Source organism: Erythrolamprus reginae, chromosome 1 (genome assembly GCF_031021105.1).
Source record: "Erythrolamprus reginae isolate rEryReg1 chromosome 1, rEryReg1.hap1, whole genome shotgun sequence".
Classification (NCBI taxonomy): domain Eukaryota; kingdom Metazoa; phylum Chordata; class Lepidosauria; order Squamata; family Dipsadidae; genus Erythrolamprus; species Erythrolamprus reginae.
In genome coordinates, this window is record NC_091950.1 from 4,579,412 (window position 1) to 4,604,546 (window position 25,135).

The 25,135-nt window shown below is 47.5% G+C and overlaps 1 protein-coding gene across 1 annotated transcript; it reads right to left on the reverse strand.

Moving 5' to 3' along the window:
- Positions 1-487: 487 nt before the first annotated feature.
- MARCHF2 (membrane associated ring-CH-type finger 2) lies at positions 488-20,946 on the reverse strand. The gene is given in 6 exon segments (XM_070743872.1): positions 488-966; positions 3,389-3,523; positions 3,525-3,599; positions 6,735-6,930; positions 8,680-8,913; positions 20,856-20,946. Coding segments are annotated over 5 exon segments (741 nt in total). The 5' UTR covers positions 8,856-8,913; positions 20,856-20,946; the 3' UTR covers positions 488-807.
- Between the last annotated feature and the right edge of the window lie 4,189 nt (positions 20,947-25,135).

Sequence of the window (25,135 nt, forward strand, 5' to 3'; positions counted from 1 at the left end):
GCAGTGTTTCCCAAACTTGGCAACTTGGAGATATCTGGACTTCAACTCCCAGAATTCCCCAGCCAGCGAATGCTGGCTGGGGAATTCTGGGAGTTGAAGTCCAGATATCTCCAAGTTGCCAGGGTTGGGAAACACTGCTCTAAGATACGGGGAGCAACGTCACTGGGAACCTAAGGAGGGGGAAAGACAACGCTGACCCCACCCTCATCTATATAGTGCAAAAAATATGAAAGGAGCCGAGAGTGGGTGAGCCAGCAGGGGTCATCTCGCCCTTGTTCCAAAGAGCCTCCATTCCCGCCCGGAGCAGGACAAGTGGATTTGCACGTGGCTTTTTACACACCTGTCCGTGTCTCTGAACGAGGCCTGGACCCTTGGGATGGGGGAGGGACGGGACCCTGGCCCCCTCCTGGGAAGGAGACCCCACAGCGTTTTCACAGTGATGTCCAGGAAGAGGGGGAGGGCCCTGGACACAAGAGCCGGAACCAAGAACAGTCATAAAATTATAATTACAACAATAATTAAGGGACTATAAGATAAGATCGTTACACGGATGGAGGGAGAGGGGTTCTCCTCTGCCCCCACTGGGCCTGGAGGACGTAGCGGGGCTGGTGGGCGCCCACGGCAGGTCCCCTGCGCCATTGCACACACCCGGGAATTGGTTGTCTTTCGGCGGGGTTGGGGGGGAAGGCTTGACCGATGAACAGACGCCTGTTTCCCTTCCGGCTGGGCTGGTGAAATGTCCTGACAAGTCCTCCTCTTCCTCCCTTCCGCCATTTGGGGTGGGGGAGGAACCAGCGCCAGCCTGGCTCATACGGTGGTCTCGTCGGCTTTCTTCTTCAGCAGCTTGGCAGAGAGCAGGGAGTGCGGGGCGGGAGACGGGTTCCGGGCGTCCGGAAGCATCAGCCGCACTTTCTGGTTGGTCCTCCGCCATTCGGAATAGAGCTGGCAGTGGTAGCGGAAAGACACCTGGATAAGAGAGTGGGCGGCACATAAATTCAATTAATTCAATTAACTAAAAGGGAAGACACAGGTAAGGAAGCACAAGGTGAGGGCATCGGCTGGCAACCCCTTTGGTGCCCCTGCCACACCCCCAGCTCTGATTTCGGCACAGGCGGTTCTCCCCTTAAGACCTGCAAACTCAGCCGCGAAATCTGCGGTAGCTGAAGAGAGACTCTGGTGAAGTGAGTTTTGGCCCCTGTTGCAACCTCCAAGTGCCGCCTCTGTGTTGGTTGAGGTAGGCAGGCTGGGTAGCTTCAAGGCAGGATTAGACAGATTCATGGATGCCAAGTGTATCAGTGGTTATTGAAACGGATGTCCATGCGCCGGCTCTATGTTGGTTGAGGCAGGCAGGATTCCCTCGAGTACCACTTGTTGGGGATCAGGGGAAAGGGAGGGTCTTGCCTTCTCTTTCTGCTCAAGATCCCCATGGACAATTGGGGGGCCACAGAATGCTGGACTCGATGGGCTTTGGCCCGATTCAGCAGGGCTCTTCTTACGTTCTTATCTTCTAGCCCAGTGATGACAAACCTTTTTTCCCTCGGGGTGCCAAAATAGTGCACAACCATGCTATCGCACTTGTGTGTGCGCCCACACCTATATTCAATGCTCCCTATGTGCCCTCGCTACCCCATTTTCTGACTTCTGATTGGCCCAATAGGCGCATTTTTCACCTTCCCCAGGCTCCAGACGCTTTCTCGGAGATGGGGAGGGGAAAAATGCCTTCTCCCCCCCCCCCCCGGAGGCCAAACATGCCCCCCCAGAGCCTCTGTGCAAGCCAAAAATCAGCTGGTGGGGTGCCCACATATGCACTAGAGCAGTGTTTCCCAACCTTGGCAACTTGAAGATATCTGGACTTCAACTCCCAGAATTCTGGGAGTTGAAGTCCAGATATCTTCAAGTTGCCATGGTTGGGAAACACTGCTCTAGAGCTAAGCCAGAGCAACGGTTCGCGTGCCAGCAGATATGGTTCCATGTGCCACCTGTGCCACGCGTGCCATAGGTTTGCCATTATGGTTCTAACCTTTCCGAGCCAACAATTAGTCAGCGAATCACTGCAACAGCTTTAGCAGGCAACCCGGTCATGGAGGGAATCTGAATTCTCCTGTCTCCCCAAATTGACTTGACTTGTCAGAAGACCACAAACACACACGGGACACTGCGACCACCATAAACACAACCCACTTGCCAAGCATCCGAATTTTGACTGTAAAACAATCAGCCCCCCCCCCCACACACACACAAACGCCATTGTAACTCTGAATGGCCACTCAACAGCAGTACGCCAAGGACTCTCTTACCCATTTCCAACATGGATAATTAATATTTACCATGCTGTGGTTTAAACTGCAGTCTCCACCCCCCACCCCCACACCAAAAAATACATTGTACAGTGATACCTCGTCTTACAAACCCCTTGTCATACAAACTTTTCGAGATACGAACCCGGGGTTTAAGATTTTTTTGCCTCTTCTTCCAAACTATTTTCACCTTACGAACCCGCTGCGGCCGCTGGGATGCCCCAGCTCCGGACTTCCATTGCCAGGCGAAGGCCCCCCTCATTGGGAATCCCCACCTCCAGACCCTCCGTTGCCAGCGAAGCACCCGTTTTTGCGCTGCTGGGATTCCCCTGAGGCTCCCCTCCATGGGAAACCCCACCTCCGGACTTCCGCATTTTTGCAATGCTGCAGGAGAATCCCAGCATCGCAAAAACGGGTGCATCGCTGGCAACAGAAGTCTGGAGGTGGGGTTTCCCGTGGAGGGGAGCCTCAGGGGAATCCCAGCAGTGCAAAAACGGGTGCTTCGGCTGGCAAAAGGGGTGAATTTTGGGCTTGCACGCATTAATCGCTTTAATATATTTACGGTAAATGTTTTGATCCTGTTCCCCCTTTTCCTTCTGTCCACCAGACTATACAGATTGAGTTCATGAAGTCTTTCCTGATAGGTTTTATGCTCGAGACCTTCCACTATTTTTGTGGCCCGTCTTTGGACCTGTTCAATTTTATCCCCCCTGTCCCTTCTGTCCTCCAGACTAGAGAGATTTACTATGGGTGTATTAACTTGGAACCCTGACAGCCTTAATCGCTGACCATCCTTCTAGTGGACAAAACTCCAGGAAATTGGGCCTCCTAAGCTCCCAGTGAATGTAGAAATCGCCACTCCTGACCGCTGTGACATCAACAGCTCTGACCCTTGCAACCCCACCACGGCAAGGAAAGGAAGAGCGTCCAGCCTGGCCAAAGAGCGGGTCCCATCCCGTGTCGGCAAGACCGGCTCCTTCCCAGGAACTCTTGGGAATTGCAGGCAGGAAAGCCGAGGTCCCTCCCGAGGGGCGCGACTGGCAGTATTGGAAGCGTGAGAGGGGCCAGCCAAGCCGTCCGTGAGCACTGACCAGGGTCCAGAGGACGTAGATGGTGAAGAGGGCGATGGTCAGGGCAATGAGGCCGATGGCCTCCAGGTGGCTGTTGAACTGCATGTGGTCCTGGGCGCCTCTCAAGCAGAGCCAGCCCGAGATGGCCGCCAGCGGGGGTGATGAAGAGGAAGCAGGCCATGTCACAGAACAGCGTCCGCTTCTCGTTGCGGGGTCCTGGGTGCCTCAGCCACTGCAGCGGGAGGACAAAGAGAACAGCGGGTGACACATCGCAAGGGGACCTCGGAGGTCTTCTAGTCCAGCCCCCCCTGCAGGAGACTCTCAAGCAGCGATGGCGAACCTGTGGTACGTGTGCCAGGGATGGCACATGGAACCATAGGGGAGGGCATGTTTCAGCTCCAGTGCGCATGCCCGGGCTGGCCAGCGGATTTTCAGCCTTGGGAAAGGCCGTTTCGTCCCCTGGACACTTCAGAGAAAGTTCCCGGAAGCCGCAGAGGCAGAAAAAAAATCGTAGAAACATAAAAGACTGACGACAGAAAAAGACCTCATGGTCCATCTAGTCTGCCCTTATACTATTTCCTGTATTTTATCTTAGGGTGGATCTATGTTTATCCCAGGCATGTTTCAATTCAGTTCCTGTGGATTGGCCAACCACGTCTGCTGGAAGTTTGTTCCAAGGATCTACTACTCCTTCAGTAAAATATTTTCTCACATTACTTCTAATCCTTCCCCCAACTAACATCAGATTGTGTCCCCTTGTTCTTGTGTTCACTTTCCTATTAAAAACACTTCCCTCCTGGACCTTATTTAACCCTTTAATATATTTAAATGTTTCGATCATGTCCCCCTTTTCCTTCTGTCCTCCAGACTCTACAGATTGAGTTCATGAAGTCTTTCCTGATACGTTTTATGCTTAAGACCTTCCACCATTCTTGTAGCCCGTCTTTGGACCCCTTCAATTTTGTTAATATCTTTTTGTAGGTGAGGTCTCCAGAACTGAACACAGTATTCCAAATGGGGTCTCACCAGTGCTCTATATAGCAGGATCACAATATCCCTCTTCCTGCTTGTTATACCTCTAGCTATGCAGCCAAGCATCCTACATGCTTTTCTTACCGCCCGACCACACTTCTCACCCATTTTGAGACTGTCAGAAATCAGTGTCTCCCAACCTTGGCAACTTGGAGATATTTGGAACTCAATTCCCAGAATGCCCCAGCCAGCGAACGCTGGCTGAAGAATTCTGGGAGTTGAAGTCCAAATATCTTCAAGTTGCCAATGTTGGGAAACACTGATCTAATTTCTATGCCGCCCAGCTCCCAAAGGACTCTGGGAGGCTTACAGCAAAAATATCATCTAAGGTTAAAAATCCATTAAACAAACCCTTAATGAAAACATCCAAACTTTTTGTATCCGGATCTAGAAGATGTTTCACTCAACAGCCTCAGACCTGACTGCAGGAGAGTGGGAGCAGTATGGAACTCAGGGCATACTTGGTCCCAGAGTGCCGGTGCTACCACAGAGAAGGCTCTTCCCTATGGCCCCGCCAATCGACACTGTCTGGCCGACAGAACCTGGAGAAGGCCAACTGTGTGAGTCCTTTATTGGTCCGAGAGGTGGTGCCCGAAGGCCGTCTCAGGCCACCCGGAAGAATACCGCGATGGGTCGTGTCAAGAGGCTGACCGCACCACACCCATTCCTCCGACCCATCAAAGTTGGTCCCAGATGGGCCAAGAGAACTCTCTCCTTGTGCGTGACATAATACATAATTTCGCAAAATACTCAAGACCCACCTTTATCGCCAGGCATGGGGGAACTGAGACATCCTCCCCCAGGATTTTATATTTGGTATGTATGTGTTGTATGGTTTTAATAATAATAATAATAATAATAATAATAATAATAATAATAATAATAATAATAATAATGTGGTATTACACACCCATTCAACTTGCACACTTTCAGCAGAAGGTTAAAGGGATCTGTTGGGTGCCAAGATAAAGGAGTGTTTATGCATATGCTCTGGGAATGCCCAGTGGTGCAGAATTTTTGGCAAAAAAGTGCAAGAGGATATTAATAGGATATTAAATATAAGATGGACAATTACTAAGGAAATGGTAGTACTAGTAAAAAGTAGTGAGATGGGAGAATACAGAGAAATAAAACAAGCAGCGATAGAAAGCGCTCAGGCGGTCATAGTCTTGGGGTGGAAGGATGCGACAAAATGGACAATGCAAAATTGGTATAGGTATATGGTGGACCACATTCAATTCGAGATTATGGATAAAAGGATGAATTTGATGAATGAAACTGATTTGCAACAGCTGATGGGGCGATGGGACAAGGTAGCACGATATATGGCGAGTAGGATCCGAGACCAAGCTATAAGGAACAAGTTGGAATCACTCTATAATATGTAAAGAAATATTTCACTCTTGGGTTTAAATGATTTATACAAGAAATACCCCCAACTGGTGGTGGGGTATGATTGATTGTCTGGTGGTGGGATCACTGAGCACATGTTATATGTTGTGTGTGTGTTTTATATTATAAAAATCAATAAAAATATTAATTAAAAAAAACAAATACACACACGCACATATGATCTCTTCCCCCCCCCCCAAAGCCTTCCCCTCTCGGTAGTAGCAACCAAGGGGGTCACTCATGCCCTCATCACCTCGAGGCTCAACTACTGTAACGCTCTCTACATGGGGCTACCTTTGAAAAGTGTTTGGAAACTTCAGATCGTGCAGAATGCAGCTGCGAGAGCAATCATGGCCTTTCCCAAAATGCTCATGTAACACCAACACTCCACAGTCTGCATTGGTTGCCGATCAGTTTCCGGTCACAATTCAAAGTGTTGATTATGACCTATAAAGCCCTTCATGGCATCGGACCAGAATATCTCCGGGACCGCCTCCTGCCACACGAATTTCAGAGACCAGTTAGGTCCCACAGAGTGGGTCTTCTCTGTGTCCCGTCAACTAAACAATGCCGCTTAGCGGGACCCAGGGGAAGAGCCTTCTCTGTGGCGGCCCCAGTCCTCTGGAACCAACTCCCCCCAGATTAGAATAGCCCCCACCCTCCTTGCCTTTCATAAACTCCTCAAAACCCACCTCTGTCGTCAGGCATGGGGGAACTGAGATATTCTTTCCCCCTAGGCTTCTACAATTTATGCATGGTATGTTTGTATGTATGATTGGTTTTATAACAAGGGTTTTTAGCTGTTTTAGTATTGGATTTCTACATGCTGTTTTTACCACTGTTGTTAGCCGCCCCGAGTCCACGGAGAGGGGCGGCATACAAATCCAATAAATAAATGAATGAATGAATGAATGAATAAATAAATAAATAAATAAATACCCACCTCTGTCAGAGGCCGGGGCCGCCGTTCCACTGCAAAGACCGTGTGGCAGAGCTCGCAGTAGCTGGTGTTGGAGGAAGACAGCCACTTCTCCAGGCAGCTCTTGTGGACGGTCCCCAAGGTGCCCGTGCAGTCGCAGGGGGAAAGCAAGGCCTCCCCGTTCCCTCCTTCGTGGCAGATGCGACAGATGGGGCCATCACTAGAAAGGGAACGGGAGGGGGGAGGGGGGAGAGAAAAAGGAGGGGAGGGGGGGAATCGAAGTCAGAAAATGGCCCCCTGGATTTTCTCTGGAGAGAAAGGGCGGAGAGGAAAATCCTCAGGGGCGACTCCCACCCCTGGTCAGCCTTTCTTTGCCGTCCTCACCACCAGGAAGGAGATATAGAAACATAGCCAGCCTCACAAACAGGGCGAAGGACAGTTTTAATTCGTGGCAAATCTTTAAGAACATAAGAACCTAGGAAGAGCCCTGCTGAATCAGGCCAGAGCCCTTCGAGTCCAGCATTCTGTATCTTTCCAATCATAGAAACATAGAAGACTGACGGCAGAAAAAGACCTCATGGCCCATCTAGTCTGCCCTTATACTATTTCCTGTATATTATCTTAGGATGGATCTATGTTTATCCCAGGCATGTTTCAATTCAGTGACTGTGGATTTATCAACCACGTCTGCTGGAAGTTTGTTCCAAGGATCTACTACTCTTTCAGTAAAATAATATTTTCTCATGTTGCTTTTGATCTTTCCCCCAACTAACTTCCGATTGTGTCCCCTTGTTCTTGTGTTCACTTTCCTATTAAAAACACTTCCCTCCTGGACCTTATTTAACCCTTTAACATATTTAAATGTTTCGATCATGTCCCCCCCTTTTCCTTCTGTCCTCCAGACTATACAGATTGAGTTCATGAAGTCTTTCCTGATACGTTTTATGCTTAAGACCTTCCACCATTCTTGTAGCCTGTCTTTGGACCCATTCAATTTGATCAATATCTTTTTGTAGGCGAGGTCTCCAGAACTAGGTCTCCAGATTGTGCAGAATGCAGCTGCGAGAGCAGTCATGGGCTTCCCAAGATATGCCCATGTTTCGCCATCACTCCGCAGTCTGCATTGGTTGCCGATCAATTTCCGGTCACAATTCAAAGTGTTGGTTATGACCTTTAAAGCCCTTCATGGCATTGGACCAGAATACCTCCAAGACCGCCTCCTGCCGCACGAATCCCAGCGACCGAGTGGGCCTTCTCCAGGTCCCGTCAACTAAACAATGTCGGTTGTTGGGCCCCAGGGGAAGAGCCTTCTCTGTGGCGGCCCCGACTCTCTGGAACCAACTCCCCCCGGAGATTAGAACTGCCCCTACTCTCCCTGCCTTTCGTAAAGTTCTTAAAACCCACCTTTGTCGTCAGGCATGGGGGAACTGAAACATCTCCCCCGGGCACGTACAATTTATGTATGGTATGTTTGTGTGTGTGCTTGTTAGTATATCGGGGTTCTTTTTTAAACTTTTTTAAATATTTAAATTTATTTGAATCTATTTGGATTTGTACGATTTGTTTATGCCTGTTGTGAGCCGCCCCGAGTTCACGGAGAGGGGCGGCATACAAATCTAAATAATAAATAAATAAATAAACTAGACACAGTATTCCAAATGGGGTCTCACCAGCACTCTATATAAGGGGATCACAATCTCCCTCTTCCTGCTTGTTCTACCTCTAGCTATGCAGCCAAGCATCCTACTTGCTTTTCCTACCATCTGACTGCACTGTTCACCCATTTTGAGACTGTCAGAAATCAATCGGCCTCCAGCATCTTCTGCCCGGCTTGGAACTGAAGCAGAGGGATTGTCCATCCAACTCTTGCATCATCGGAGGTGTCCATCCAGCTCCTGCTCGGCTCTCGCAGCTGGCAAGCCCTCCCACCCCCACTCCCAGCTCTAACCCAGGATTGACCTGGCCTCACCTCTGGGTGCCCAGGGCTTTGATGACCGTCGAGAGGAGCCGGCCGTCCTTGGCCGTGACTTGGGTGACGTACTGGGGGCATCCGAGATCTGAATCTTCTACGGACTTGGACAAGGTGGCACTGCCCGGGCAGTCACAGAGCGAGCCAGGGAGGTGGCAGCAATCACCTGTTGTCATGGCAACAAGGGGGATGCTGGGTTCAGCAGACAGACAGCAGCAGCAGGTTCATGGTAAGCTGGAGAGGAGAAAGAGAATGAAAAAAAGAGAATGAGAAAAAGAATGAAAGAGAAAGAGGAGGGAAAGAGAGAATGAGAAAATGAGAAAAAAGAGAAAATGAGAATGAGAAAGAGAAAATGAGAAAAATAGAATGAGAAAAAGAATGAGAGAAAAAGGAGGGAAAGAGAGAATGAGAAAAAGAGAAAAAGAATGAGAGAGAAAGAAAGAAAGGAAGAGACAAAGAGAATGAGAAAAATAGAAATGAGAGAGAAAGAAAGAGAAAAAGAATGAGTAGAATAGAATATAATTTTTATTGGCCAAGTGTGATTGGACACACAAGGAATTTGTCTTGGTGCAGATGCTCTCAGTGTACATAGAAGAAAATATACATTTGTCAAGAATCATGGGGTACAACACTTAATGATTGTCAGAGGGGTCAAATAAGCAATGAAGAAACAATCAATATTAATAAAAATCTTAGGATACAAGCAATAGGTTACAGTCGTGCAGTCCTAAGTGGGAGGAAATGGGTGAAAGGAATGATGAGAAAAAACTAGTAGAAATAGAAGTGCAGATTTAGTTAAAGGTCTGACAGTGTTGAGGAAATTATTTGTTTAGCAGAGTGAGGGCGTTCGGGGAAAAAACTGTTCTTGTGTCTAGTTGTCTTGGTGTGCAGTGCTCTGTAGTGACATTATGAGGGTAGGAGTTGAAACAGTTTGTGTCCAGGATAGGTTAAATAAGGTCCAGGAGGGAAATGTTTTTAATAGGAAAGTGAACACAAGAACAAGGGGACACAATCTGAAGTTAGTTGGGGGAAAGATCCAAGGCAACATGAGAAAATATTATTTTACTGAAAGAGTAGTAGATGCTTGGAACAAACTTCCAGCAGACGTGGTTGGTAAATCCACAGTCACTGAATTTAAACATGCCTGGGATAAACATATATCCATCCTAAGATAAAACACAGGAAATAGTATAAGGGCAGACTAGATGGACCATGAGGTCTTTCTCTGCCGTCAGTCTTCTATGTTTCTATGCGAGAGAAAGAGAAAGAGAAAAAGAATGAGAGAGAAAGAGGAGGGAAAGAGAGAGAGAATTCTACGGTAAACTGAGCCCTGCAGGCGTGGGTGGCATACAAGTCAAATTAATAAATATAAACAAATAAATTGTCTTAAGGTTAAGTTTTCATTTATACATCATTCATTTAAACTGTATTTCCTGCACACTGTATAAATGTATATGCTGGTGTCTAGTTAAAGAATGAACATGGGATTCTATCAGTTTGATTGTAAAAATATATGTATATTTATCAATAGATAAACAGATAAAAGTGCACGAGCGGAGCAAGGTCCAAAAAGTGGAGCGTGCACCTCCTTCCAAACTGCTGGGGAAGGGAAATAGATTTCACGCCTGAGCTAATACATTGTGATATGACTGGACTCTTCCCCTGAACTGGCGTGTGTGTGTGTGTGTTTTGTAAAGACACACAACACCTATCCTGCAATTCTGGCAGCCGGCAGAGACTCCTACAAGAAAGAGAAGCCGGGGTGGAAAATCCCCTCCGACCCCACCACCAGCCCCCGTTAAAAGTGGTGGGTTAAAAGCCACAAGGGGAGAAAAGCCTTCTGGAAACAGAGGCTACGAGGGTCGCCCAAAAAGTAATGCACCACATTTTTTTTCTCAGCCTGCAGTAATGGCACGAATGCGAAACTTTACATATACATTATTTGAATGGTCAGGAGTGAGTGTGTAAATTTTGCATTTCTTCAGACAGAGAGCGTAGCTGCAGCCGCGTTTCGAAATGGCATCTGTAAGTGATATATACATTACAAGCAGCGTATCGCCATTGGATTTCTTGCTGCGGAGAAATAAACTGTTGGGAACATTCACCAACGTTTGTGTGCAGTTGATGGAGAATCCTGCAGTCGACAGAAGGACGGTTAGTCGCCGAGCACAGAGGGGGAGGCCATTAGAAGACGGGTCGGCAGAGCAGAAATGGCTTCGTGGCCAGAACAAGGAGTGATAGCGATGGGATATACACGCCCCTTGTGTCTCGCTGGAGGAAGGCCATAGAACGGGGACGGAGATTACGTGGAAAAATAGGGAGTGTGGAAGAAACATCCTTCTTTCTTGTGTGTAAGTTTCACTGTGTTCAATAAATCATTGTTGGAGGGGGAAAAATGTGGTGCGTTACTTTCTGGGCGAACCTCGTAGCAACGGTGACTCAGTGAGGCAGGGATTGATCCTGGCTCTTCCTGGACGCAAACACAAAAGTTTTATCACTTTGGAAGGAAGAGGAATGTGGGGAGGAAACGTCCCTCTGCCCCTTTTTGTTTTCCAAAAGAGGCTCCAATCAAAGTGACCGTGAGTGGAAGAAGCGCTTATCTTTTTTGCAAAATAAATATATAACCTGGCCGCTTGGAAGAACGGATATTGTTTTGCCTCTGGGGAGAAAAAACAACTTTCTGAACCACACCAGTGGGAAAAAGCACCTCTGGGCCTGGATCTCTTCCTGCCCTGATGCAACAAACCCCCGTGGCCCCCAACCTTTGGCCCTCCTGGCTGCGGGCAACGGATAGAGGAGACCAAAGGTCCCACCGCAGCCTGGGACGGTCAGGAAAGCCTTTCCCCCTTAGAGGGACATCTATAGATATACCAGCCAAATACCACTCACTGAACATGAAACTCCACAACTATAAACCCTACAAAACTGAAACTTGGCTCTAGAAACTAGAGCAGGGGGTTGGACTAGATGACCTACAAGGTCCCTTCCAACTCTAATAATAATATAATCCGTAATCTGTATGTTCCTCTTGGCTTCTAGGTGCTTGTTAAGAAAGTTTTTTTCAGAAACAAATCATCAGTCATTTCTTATATTATTATTAGCATGCTCTGATGCTAAGGAGTTAGATGTTCTACTCCCCCTCCCCACCTGAAAAGAACTCCATTCCAAGTGACAGTTGCTTTATATCAGTGTTTCTCAATTGTTTTCTGTTACGCACCCCCCCTAAAAAGAAGTAAACATTTCGTGCCCCCCCCCCCCCCCCCCCACTCTTTGCTGGGACGATTGTTTGCAATATTCAACATGTTTTCACTGAAAAATTCAAGCGGCTTATCAGCCTGATTGGGGTGCAATATTTTTAAGTGACGCCTTAATTTATTTGGCTTCATGCCGTCCACCACCAACATTTTTAGACACGGTAAACATACCAGTCTTTTTTCATCTTCCACCATAGTCACAGTGAAGCCAAGCGCTACATTCGCTTCGTCATATTTCCTCATCTTAGCTTTTGGGAGACTTACGTTAGTCTCATTACCTCTGTCTCTCTCCTCCTTTCTTTTCATCCCTGTTAAATATTTTTCCATGGGGCCTCTTAAGGGTTTGTTATGGAGTACTGTGTACAGTTCTGGACACCGCACCTCAAGAAGGATAGAATGGAACTGGAAAAGGTGCAAAAAAGGGGCAACAAGAATGATCAAGGAAATGGAGCCCCTCCCTTAAGATACCAGGTTGCAACGCCTTGGTCTCTTCAGCCTTGAAAAAAAGCGTTGAAGGGGTGACTTGATCGAAGTGTATAAAATCATGCATGGCATAGAAAAGGTGGATAGAGAAAAATTATTTTCTCTATCACACAATACTAGGACGAGGGGGCCCTCCCTAAAGCTGATAGGTAAGAAAGTGGGGACAAATCAAGGGAAATATTTCTTCACCCAGAAGGTCCATGGTTGATGGAATTCACTTCCAGAAGAGGTCGTGACAGCTGTCAGCTTTGATAGCTTCAAGGCAGGATGAGTCAGATTCATGGATGCCAAGTGTATCGGTGGTTATTGAAACAGATGTCCAACATAGTTCCCTCTAAGCTGAGCAGTGAGCAATCGCTCACTTAAAAATCATCATCAACTCAGAGTTTTCCAAACCTGCCCAGAAGCTGAGAGGGAAAGAGTGAGAGGGAAGGAGAGAGAGAGGAAGAGAGAGAAACAGATAGAAAAAAGAGAGGAAGGAAAAGAGAAAGAAAAAGAATGGGAGTAAGGAAGAGAGAAAGAAAATCAAAATCTAGTTTGAAACTAGCTCAACTATTTAAGTGGCATTTTGATATTGATAGAGTTGCCCTATTATGAGCTCACTGTTATAGACACACAGTACAGTATTTTATTTTGAAATTCTCTGAGGCAAAATAGGGTGGGGTTTTTTATTTGTTTGTTTGTTTGTTTATTTATTATTTCTGTGCCGCCCAGTCCCGAAGGGACTGCCGCTCAGACACTATACTTTTCCACCCACCCACCCCCCAAAAAATTAGAGGGAACACTGATGTCCAAGTGCCGCCTCTATGTTGGTTGAGGCAGGCAGGCTTCCCTTGAGTACCACTTGTTGGGGGTCAGGGGAAAGGGAGGGTCTTGCCTTCTCTTTCTGCTCAAGATCCCCATGGACAATTGGTGAGCCACTGTGTGACACAGAATGCTGGACTCGATGGGCTTTGGCCTGATTCAGCAGGCTCTTCTTAAGTTATGTTATCTGCACTTCATATCTCCTACTCTGTGCTGTGTACTATTGTTTGGTGCAAAAAAAACCCTGTTCAACTGGGACAAAAAAAGGACATTCTCCATGGTCTCTCGCCCCCCTGACATCGGTCCATGCCCTCTCAGGGGAACCCGCCCCACTATTTGAGAAATGCTGCCTTATATTAACACGCAGCTCTACAGAATGTGGGTCAGAACAGATCGATTGGTGACTCTGCACAGCCACACGTTTAACAGATGGGTATCAGCTCCCGACATGGGACTAATAAAAGCAACCCGCTCTGATTTCCCACCGTTAGCCCCAAGGCAGAAAGTGACAAAATAATCCAGCCGCTGTGTGCTACGCTTTCCAGCACACCAAACGGCACAAATTTCCTTCCGGCTGACAGTCAGAGAGAGCAAAGTGATGAATTCATGTTGCCTTGATTTTGTTCATGGTTAACAAAACAGAGCATCCTCCGGAACCTGCCGGTGGGATCCAGGTAGGCCTGAAGGAAACACCATCGCCCTGTTTCAGGATCAAAGAAACCAGCACAAATACCACAAGAGAAGAATGAACAGCCACGCGAAGCAAGCTGTGATAAAACAGTGTCAGAAGCAGAGGTCTTCAAACTTGGCAGCTTTAAGACTTGTGGACTTCAACTCCCAGAATTCTCCAGCCAGCACAGCTGGCTAGAGAATTCTGGGTGTTCAAGTCCACAAGTCTTAAAGTTGCCAAGTTTGAAGACCCCTGGTCAAAAGGGACCGTGAAAGCAGGGAAGGGCTGCAATTTTTTTTACTACCATACTGTGGGCGTGGCTTATTTTCTGGGTGTGGCTTGTCAGCCATGTGACCAGGTGGGGGTGGCGATGATTTATGTGACCAGGGGAGTGGCTTAAAGGTCATGTGACTGGCTTAATGTGGCCAACTTAACGTCACTCACGTCAAAGGTTAGGGTGCCCAGCCTCTCCTCGCCTCAAAGAGACACAATTTCCCTCTCTATTTACTATTACTCAACATCCAAAATATAGAAACATAGAAGATTGACAGCAGAAAAAGACCTCCTGGTCCATCTGGTCTGCCCTTATATTATTTCCTGTATTTTATCTTAGGATGGATCTATGTTTATCCCAGGCATGTTTAAATTCAATGACTGTGGATTGACCAACCACGTCTGATGGAAGGTTTGTTCCAAGAATCTACTACTCTTTCAGTAAAATAATATTTTCTCACGTGGCTTTTGATTTTTCCGCCAACTGACCCCAGATTGTGTCCCCTTGTTCTTGTGTTCACTCTCCTATTAAAAACACTTCCCTCCTGAACCTTATTTAACCCTTTAACATATTTAAATGTTTCGATCATGTCCCCCCCCCTTTCCCTTCTGTCCTCCAGACTAGACAGATTGAGTTCATGAAGTCTTTCCTGATACGTTTTATGCTTAAGACCTTCCACCATTCTTGTAGGCCGTCTTTGGACCCCTTCAATTTTGTCAATATCTTTTTGTAGGTGAGGTCTCCAGAACTGAACACAGTATTCCAAATGTGGTCTCACCAGCATTCTATATAAGGGGATCACAATCTCCCTCTTCCTGCTTGTTATGCCTCTAGCTATGCAGCCAAGCATTCTACTTGCTTTTCCTACTGCCCGACTGCACTGTTCACCCATTTTGAGACTGTAAGAAATCACTATCCCTAAATATTTCTCTTCTGAAGGATTTAGTTAAATATACTATTTAAATTAAATATACTATTTAGTTCTATGCATGTATGCCATATGTGTACCTACATATTACACACAGGCACACATGCTAACAAGGCAGCTGTTAAGGGAGTTCCACCCCCGTTTTACAACTTTTCTTGCCGCCGTTAAGTACATCAGGGCCGTCATTAAGGTGAACAAAAAGTGAACACAACACAAAGTGAATCTGGTTCCCCTGTCGGCTTGGTTGGAAGGGTCGCAAAAAGCGGATCACATGATCCTGGAAAGCGCAACTGTCGTAAATAGAGTCAATGGCCAACCATGTGAATTTAGATCACGTGACCATGTGGGGATGTTGCAGAGCAGGTGTGAAAAACTGGTCGCAGGTCACTTCTTTTCAGCGCCCCCTGTAACTTCAAATGGTCACTAAATGAATTGTTGCTATTTGAGGACTAACTATAGCTCGGGGGGGGGGAGTTATAGGTTTTCTGGAAGTTCCTTGAGCCTTCCCCTCTCTCAGAGCGCGGGCATAAGAACCTAAGAAGAGCCCTGCTGAATCAGGCCAAAGCCCACCGAGTCCAGCATTCTGTGTCCCACAGTGGCCCACCAATTGTCCATGGGGATCTCGAGCAGAAGGAGAAGGCAAGACCCTCCCTTTCCCTTGACCCCCAACAAATGGGACCCCAGGGAACCCTGCCTGCCTCCACCAACATAGAGGCGGCACTTGGACATCCCTTATTTATTTTATTTACTTATTTTGGTCAAACAATTATAGGGTGGTAATTTGTACAAATAAAACATTAGATAAGTAACGATAAAAAGAAGAGATAGAAGACAATAGGACAGGGATGGTAGGCACAACGGTGCGCTTATGCACGCCCCTTACAGACCTTAGAAAGGGGGAGATGTCGATTATAGATAGTCTAAGGCAGTGTTTCCCAACCTTGGCCACTTGAAGATATTTGGACTTCAACTCCCAGAATTCCCCAGCCAGCGTTTGCTGGCTGGGGAATTCTGGGAGTTGAAGTCCAAATATCTTCAAGTGGCCAAGGTTGGGAAACACTGGTCTAAGGTTAACGGTTTTGGGGTTAAGAGGAGTAGAAACCTCCGTTTCAATAACCACATCTTTAAAGGGAGTGGAGAAATTCCCAGAATTCTCCAGCCAGCTTGTCTCACAACGAATTCTGGGACCTCAAGTCCAAATATCTTCAAGTTGCCAAGGTTGGGAAACACTGCTTTAAAGGGTGGTGTTAGCACCTCCCATGACCTTGAGCCGGGGTGGCACAGTGGTTAGAGGGCAGCACTGCAGGATAACGGCTAGCTGTAGATTCAGCAGTTCAAATCCCACCAACCGGTGACTCAGCCTTCCATCCTTCCGAGGTGGGTCAAATGAGGATTGTTGGGGGCAAGAGGCTGACTCTGTAAACCGCTTAGAGAGGGCTGTGGAAGTATATAAGTCTAAATGCTATTGCTATTACTACTGATTGCATCCCTCTGTTAATGCAATTGAGGAGTGCATTGGCTTTTGGGGCTGCTGCCACAACCTGCTGGCTTGTATTTAATTGGTTGTCCATTAAGACTCCAAGACCCCTCTCACAGTCACTGCTATTAAGCCTGATTTCATCCAGTCTATGATCTATGGATTATTTTCCATCCGTTGCTTCCTGTTCTACCCTCAGGTGCTTTGGAGAATAGTTTGACTCCCTCTTCTTTGTAGCAACCCCTCAAATATTGGAAGGTTGCCCCCTTCTCACCCCTAGTCCCCTCTTTCCATTAAACCAGGCACACCCACATTCTGCAAGGGCACAAAATAACATCAACAGCAGATATTCTGGCATCGGACCAGAATATCTCCAGGACCGCCTTCTGCCGCACGAATCCCAGCGACCAGTTAGGTCCCCACAGAGTTGGCCTTCTCCGGGTCCCTTCGACTAAACAATGTCGTCTGGCGGGGACCCAGGGGAAGAGCCTTCTCTGTGGCGGCCCCAACCCTCTGGAACCAACTCCTCCCAGAGATCAGAAATGCCCCCACCCTCCTTGCCTTCCATAAGCTCCTTAAAACCCACCTCTGTCGTCAGACACGGGGGAACTGTGATATCCCCTCCCCCTAGGCCTATAAAAGTTATGCATGGTATATCTGTGTGTATGATTGGTTTCTTAAATAAGGGTCTTTTAAATTAATTTAAATATTAGATTTGTTACATATTGTTTCATTATTGTTGTTAGCCGTGCCGAGTCTACGGAGAGGGGCGGCATACAAATCTAATAAATAAATAAATAAATAAATAAGAGTTGCCACTTTCGAGGAACACAAATGAACCGTCAGGCTGGTCAGGCAAACTCTCCTTACGCAGCTCCAAAGTTTGTTCTCCTGAGCACAAGAGATATGTGGTGGGGTGGGTGTGTTCTCCTGAGCACAAGAGATAATGTGGTGGGTGGGTGGGTGTGTATGGCAGGAAACGATTCGCGTGAGAACTTCCTGAAGAGCAAACAGAGTTGTCGTCGTAAGGTTCATCGCTTTGTGGGAACAGGATTTATTTATGTATTCGATTTTTATGCCGCCCTTCTCCTTAGACTCAGGGCAGTTTACAAAATCTTGGCAATAGCACTTTTTAGCAGAGCCAGCCTTCCCCCACAACCCGGGTCCTCACCCTCACCCTGGGATGTCAGGCCTCGGAGCCGATCCCATCAAATATTTATTTATTTATTGGATTTGTATGCCGCCCCTCTCCGCAGACTCAGGGCGGCTAACAGCAATAATAAAACAGCATATAATAATAATAATCCAATACTAAAAACAGTTAAAAACCCATTATTATAAAAACCAAACATACAGACAGACATACCATGCCATAAAATTGTAAAGGCTGAGGGGGGAAAGAGTATCTCAGTTCCCCCATGCCTGGCGGCAGAGGTGGGGTTTTAAGCAGCTTACGAAAGGCAAGGAGGGTGGGGGCTATTCTTAATCTCTGGGGGGAGTTGGTTCCAGAGGGGCCGGGGGCCGCCACAGAGAAGGCTCTTCCCCTGGGTCCCGCCAAATGACATTGTTTGGTTGATGGGACCCGGAGAAAGCCAGTCTGTGGGACCTAACTGGTCACTGGGGATTCGTGCAGCAGAAGGCGGTCCCTGAGATAATCTGGTCCGGTGCCATGAAGGGCTTTATAGGTCATAACCAACACTTTGAATTGTGACCGGAAACTGATCGGCAACCAATGCAGACTGCGGAGGTGTTGGTGTAACATGGGCATATTTGGGGAAGCCCATGATTGCTCTCGCAGCTGCATTCTGCACGATTGTCCATTCTCTTTCTCTTATTTTAATTCAACAAATGCCATATAGTTACCCCTTCCTAGCCAGTAAGAACAGACGAGGCGGAATTAAAGTAATAATATAAGATTATTATAATATAATATTAAGAGTTGAGGTGGGCCGCAGTGGGTAGAGTGCAGCACTGCAGGCAACTAAAGCTGCTAGATCTGTATGTCAGCGGTTCAAATCTCATCACCGGCTCAAGGTTAACTCAACCTTCCATCCTTTCGAGGTGGGTAAAATGAGGACCCGGATTGTGTGGGCAATAGGCTGGTTCTGTTAAAAAGTGCTATTGCTAACAGGTTGTAAGCCGCCCTGAATCTAAGGAGGAAGGGCAGCATTAAAAAATTGAATAATAAAAATATAATAACAGAGTTGGAAGGAACCTTGGAGGGTCTTCCTAGTCCAACCCTCTGCTCAGGCTCAGGCAGGAAACCCTACAACACTTCAGACAAATGGTTCAATCAACATCTCTTAAAAGCTTCCAATGTTGGGGCACTCATAACTTCTTAGAGAACTATCACTGATTGATCTCTTGATTTATTGATTGTTTATTTCATTTCTATGGTGTCCTTCTTCTGAGACTCAGGACAGCATAGAAATCCTTACTCTGACTGTGAGGAAATTCCTCCTTAGTTCTAAGTTGGCTTCTCTCCTTCTGTTTCGTTTCCACCCATTTGCTCTGTTCTGCCCTCAGGGGCTTTGGAGAATAGCTTGACTCCTTCTTCTTTGTGGCAACCCCTGAAATACTGGAAGGCTGCTATCCTGTCTCCCCTGGTCCTTCTTTTCTTTAAACTAGCCAGGCCCAGTTCCTGCAACCATTCTTCATATGTTTTAGCCTCCAGTCCCCTCATCATCTTTGTTTGATTCACTTAACGACTATAGGCAAAAAAAAAGGGCCATAGAAACATAGAAGACAGACGGCATAAAAAGACCTCATGGTCCATCTAGTCTGCCCTTATACTATTTTCTGTATTTTATCTTAGGATGGATGGATGTTTATCCCAGGCATGTTCAATTCAGTTACTGTGTATTTACCAACCATGTCTGCTGGAAGTTTGTTCCAAGCATCTACTACTCTTTCAGTAAAATAAAAATAATATATTTTCTCATGTTGCTTTTGATCTTTGGTCCAAGGGACCAAAACTCCCTTAACCAGCATCTCGTTTTAGCAAGATACATTTCTGGCTCTGTTGCAGTTGTCAGTCGAAGTCTGCCTGAAGAGGCAATTGCCCATGGGACTAAGCCAAGGGGGGTCTCCCCATCCCACCCCCACAACCTACAAAGTGTAGCCTTCCCTTCTCCTGGCACCCCCTATTGGCTTTACCATGCCTGAAAACAGCCTGGAGGGAAGAGAATGCCAAGAACCCTCCCTCGGGGAAATTGAGTCCAGGGAAAAGCGACCACCAGGAAACTCCTGGGCTGCAAGTAGATGGAGAAGAGGGCTCCACCCACCCCCAGCCCCTCACCCTTTCCTGCTGAAGTGGCTCTTCCAAGCCCATCAGAGGTGGAAAGATGGAGACCTCCCACCCTACCCCTGAGCTGCCAGTTCACCTTCCTTCCAGGCCTTAACCAACCCAGTCACTCTAACTTAAGTGCAGTGATTCACCTAATGACCACAGGCAAGACCTGGGGGGTGGCGCAGTGGTTAGAGTGCAGCACTGGAGGCTACTTCAGTTAGCCGCTAGCTGTAGGTTCAGCGGTTCAAATCTCACCACCGGCTCAAGTCTGACTCAGCCTTCCATCCTTCCGAGGTGGGTCAAATTGCTGATACTGTAAACCGCTTAGAGAGGGGCTGTGAAAGCCCTAGGAAGCTGCACTATAAGTCTAAAGTCAGCTATATAAGGTCTGCTGTTGCTAAAACAGGGTGGCACCATGAGGGCAAAACTCCCTCTACCCCCCCCCCGCCCCTCTCCTTTGGCAAGCTCCACTTCGGGCTCTGGTGAGGTCGTAAGTCGAGGACTGGCCTATTGGGAGGGGGGCCCAGACATGGGGGGGTTCCTCCCCCTTCCCCCCCAAACCCTCCCCCCTCAAAATAGTGGTCTGAAATCAGCTCATCAAAGGGGGGGTGAGGTCCCAGGAAGCTCGCCCGGGGTTGAAGTGGAGCCCAGGGAAAGGAGACCACCAGGAAACCCCAGGGGTTGCAGGGCACACACACACCGCCGCCGCCCCAGTTCTTCTCCTCTACCTGAGGCGGGGAGGGCCGAGACGCCCCCCTCCCCATCTCAGACGACCCCCCCCCCCCCGAGGACCGGCCTGCCTGCTCACCCCAGGCCGGCGGGCAGAGGCCTTCCTTCCGAGCTCCTCCGCCAGAGGAGCCGGGCCTTCCGCGGTGGCCGCCGTCTCGTCCCCGGGCGGGCCGCCCCCCAAACCCGCCAGGCCTCCATGGGCTCCCCGGACCTCGTCGCTTCCTGCTGCTCCTGTCACTCAAGCCTCCCTCGCCCCGCCCCTCCTCACCTGAGACCCGCCCTTTCCGCCGCCGCCCCGGCCTTCTCCTCAGCACCGCGGCCCGGCCCGGCCCATCTTCTCCGGCCGGCGCTGGAGAAGAGCGCGGGAGGGAGGGAGGCCTGTCGCCGGCCGCCGCCTCCTCCTCCGCCGCCGCCGCCTCCCGCCGCTTCTGTCAGCCGCGTCTCCTGGCGCACCCTGACGGGGGAGGGGGTGACCCCGCCCCTTTTGTCCGCCCCCAATCGCCCGCAGCCAATCGCCCTCCTTAGAACGTAGAGGAGAGCCAATCAGCGGCGCCAGGGGTGAAGAAGTGCCCGCCCCCTGAGACTGGAGGGAGGGGAGAAAAGCGAGGAAGCTCGCGCATGCGCGTCTCTCCCTGTCCTGAGGTGCGCGTGCTCCTAAACGGCCGGTGTTGGGGGGTTTTTTGCCCACGGCCCACCCCTCCCCTTGGCTTTTCCTGAGGCTGGTCACGCCCATTTCTTTTCCGTTGATTCCTCCGGAGAATTCTGGGAGTTGAAGTCTTAAAGCTGCAGAGCTGGAGAAATGCAGCCTGCTCGACGGCAAAGATTAACAAGAATTGGAAGGTCATCATCCATTGTAGATCATCATCCATCGTCCAAGCAGGGAGACCATCCTACACTCAGGGGTAGGCCACGTTGGCTCTTTCTAATGACTAGTGGACTTCAACTCCCAGGATTCCTGAGCCAATCATGCTAGCTGAGGAATTCTGGGAGTTGAAGTCCACATGTCATTGAAGAGCCAACTTAGCCTACCTCTGCCCTACACCATTGTATCCCTATAAAACTCTCATTCCTGCAGCTCCCTGTGAATGTCTATCGGACCGGGGCATTGGTCTCCATGAAAACTAGTCAGTCCTCGATTTGCAGCCCCCAAAAAGGGAGCCTGCCCCTTTGTCGTGACGGTGGCAAAATGGGCTGGTCACGCAACTGACCTCATTCAACGGCCTCTTTAGTCCCGCGCTGTGAAGTGAGCCCCCGCCATTGGTCAGCAAGATGAACAATGCCATGGATGTTCTGATTTTGCCAAGAACCAGAAATGTCTGTTTTTAACAGCATGGTCGTAAAATAGAACAGTGTTTCCCAACCTTGGCCACTTGAAGATATTTGGACTTCAATTCCCAGAATTCCCCAGCCAGCGAATTCCGGGAGTTGAAGTCCAAATATCTTCAAGTGGCTAAGGTTGGGAAACACTGAAATAGAAATACAACCATGCTGGATAACCATTTCTCTGATAATAATAATAATAATAATTAATAATAATAATAATAATAATAATAATAATAATAATAATAATAAATTAGACTTGTATGCCTCCCCTAGTGTAGGGGTTTCCTGCCTAAGCAGGGGGGTTGGACTAGAAGACCTCCAAGGTCCCTCTCAACTCTGTTGTTGTTACTAACCATGGCATGTTGCAAAGGGCACATCAAGGCAACCTAGGTGCCAATTTTACCATAGTGCAGACATGTAATGGAGAAGCTTGTGTATACTGACTGCCAGAACTGAAAATCTGGGTTGAAAATGTCCCCTGGGTAGGTCCAGCAGATGGGATCAAGACCAGGGAGCCTCTTTGAATCCCTGTCTTCAGTAACAAGGAGGTACCCTCTCACCCCCTTTGGAGGGCAGATCCCAATAAATCTATTCTTTGCTTTTAAAAAAAAATTCACCCCAAAAGCATTTATTATGTTGTTGTTATTATTATAAATTTTTTATTATTATTATTTATTATTATTATTATTATTATTATTTGGATTTGTATGCCGCCCCTCTCCGATATGAGTCATCCTCCCCCAGGCTTTTATATTTTATGTTTGGTATGTATATGTTGTATGGTTTTTAAATTGTTGGGGTTTTAGATATGTTTTATTTTAATATTAGATTTGTCTCACTGTTATATTGTTTTTGTATTACTGTTGTGAGCCGCCCCGAGTCTTCGGAGAGGGGCGGCATACAAATCTAATTAATAATAATAATAATTTAGATTGACTCATACTGTGTTTATTTTAGACTGTTACCTGGCACTTAAAGTTTGTCATGGCAAAATGGAGGAAAACCCACAAATATCTTTTCACTACATCAGCAATGCCTAAAAATAAGAAGGAAGAGCTTCAAAAATGCCATAAGGTAGTAGTAGTTCTTGCATATTTCAGCCTATTTTAAGATTTCCCCCTATTCAAGGTTTCTTGTCTGTATAAGTGTTGTACTGGGCAGAAAATTAGGCTTAAAATTAGTTGGAGATGCTCCTGATGAACTTGGCATTAAAAAACCACACAGCTCAGCTCCTGTAATAATCTTGGCAAGAGTCCATATGTGTAGCTTCCCTCTGCTTTCCTAGAGGTTTGCCCAGGTTCGCCTGGTGCACCAGTTGCGGCCCGATCTGGACCGGGGACTCACTGCTCACAGTCACTCATGCCCTCATCACCTCAAGGCTCGACTACTGTAACGCTCTTCTACACGGGGCGACCTTTGAAAAGTGTTCGGAAACTTCAGATTGTGCAGAATGCAGCTGCGAGAGCAATCATGGGCGGTCCCCAAATATGCCCATGTTACACCAACACTCCGCAGTCTGCACTGGTTGCCGATCAGTTTCCGGTCACAATTCAAAGTGTTGGTCATCACCTAAAAAGCCCTTCATGGCACTGGACCAGAATATCTCCGGGGACCGCCTCCTGCTGCACGAATCCCAGCGGCTGGTTAGGTCCCACAGAGTTGGCCTTCTCCGGGTCCCGTCAACTAAACAATGTCGCTTGGCGGGACCCAGGGGAAGAGCCTTCTCTGTGGCGGCCCCATCCCTTTGGAACCAACTCCCCCCAGAGATTAAGAATTGCCCCCACCCTCCTTGCCTTTCGTAAGCTCCTTAAAACCCACCTCTGCCGTCAGGCATGGGGGGAACTGAGATATTCTTTCCCCCTAGGCCTTTACAATTTACGCATGGTATGTTTGTATGTATGATTGGTTTTATAACAACGGTTTTTTAGTTGTTTTACTATTGGATTGTTACATGCTGTTTTTTATCAGTTGTTAGCCGCCCCGAGTCTGCGGAGAGGGGCAGCATACAAATCCAATAAATAAATAAATAAATAAATATGTCAGTTTTGGCATGTTCTGAGGTTGTCTTGCCCCCCACCCCATAATGACTCCTATGAAGGGGTGTGTGTGTGTGTGTGTGTGTGTGTGTAGGCAACCAATATTCTGTATTTTGTAAACGATGAAATGATGACTCTCTTTCTCTCTAAAAATCAAACCTGAGCCTGCTGCAACCACACCATCGGCCCAGCATTTATGCCTGTGGGTTTTAAGTGCCTTTCGTTCAGCCAAAACCTTCAGAAAAAGGAAATTTATTTCCAGCATGGGTTGATTCAAGTCTACAGAAACAAGCAAGTTTCTGTAGATTTATGGCTCACCCCATGAGTCTTGAGCAGTGGCTAATTCTCCCTTCGTAACTGGGGGGTGGAAATAATATATCTCCCATTTTACTGAAAGAGTAGTAGATCTTTGGAACAAACTTCCAGCAGACATTGTCGGTAAATCCACAGTAACTGAATTGAAACATGCCTGGGATAAACATATATCCATCCTAAGATAAAATACAGAAAATAGTATAAGGGGCAGACTAGGTGGACCATGAGGTCTTTTTCTGCCGTCAGACTTCTATGTTTCTATGTATAAAACATGTGTGAGTCCATCGGAACTAATCCAAATTAAAAACTTTGGGACAACCACCAGGAGACTGGGAGTTCTAGCCCCACTTTAAGCATGAAAGCTGCCTGAGTGACTTTAACAGATTAAGAACTGGAAGGGACCTTGTAGGTCATCTAATCCAACCCCTGCTGAAGCAGAACACCCTACACCAGTGACGGAGAACCAATTAGTTCCAATTCAGTTGTCCCAACTTTATCTTTTAGGTTCTTGGCCTTGGCATGGGGCAATTGATTCTGATGGCTTAGCGTCCTTCCAATTTTATATTATCTCTGCATTTCCTTACATTGACTTGACAATGGATTACATTTAAGAAATTAATACCTTAGAACTGGCCTTCACTTATGAATGCACAATATTTGAGCTCGAGTCAGTTAAGGCAGTGGTTTCCCAACCTTGGCAACTTGAGAATATCTGGACTTCAACTCCCAGAATTCCCCAGCCAGCGAATGCTGGCTGGGGAATTCTGGGAGTTGAAGTCCAGATATCTTCAAGTTGCCAAGGTTGGGGAAACACTGAGTTAAGGCACCTCCAGCATGACAAATTGAATTATTAATTTCTTACATACAGTGTTGT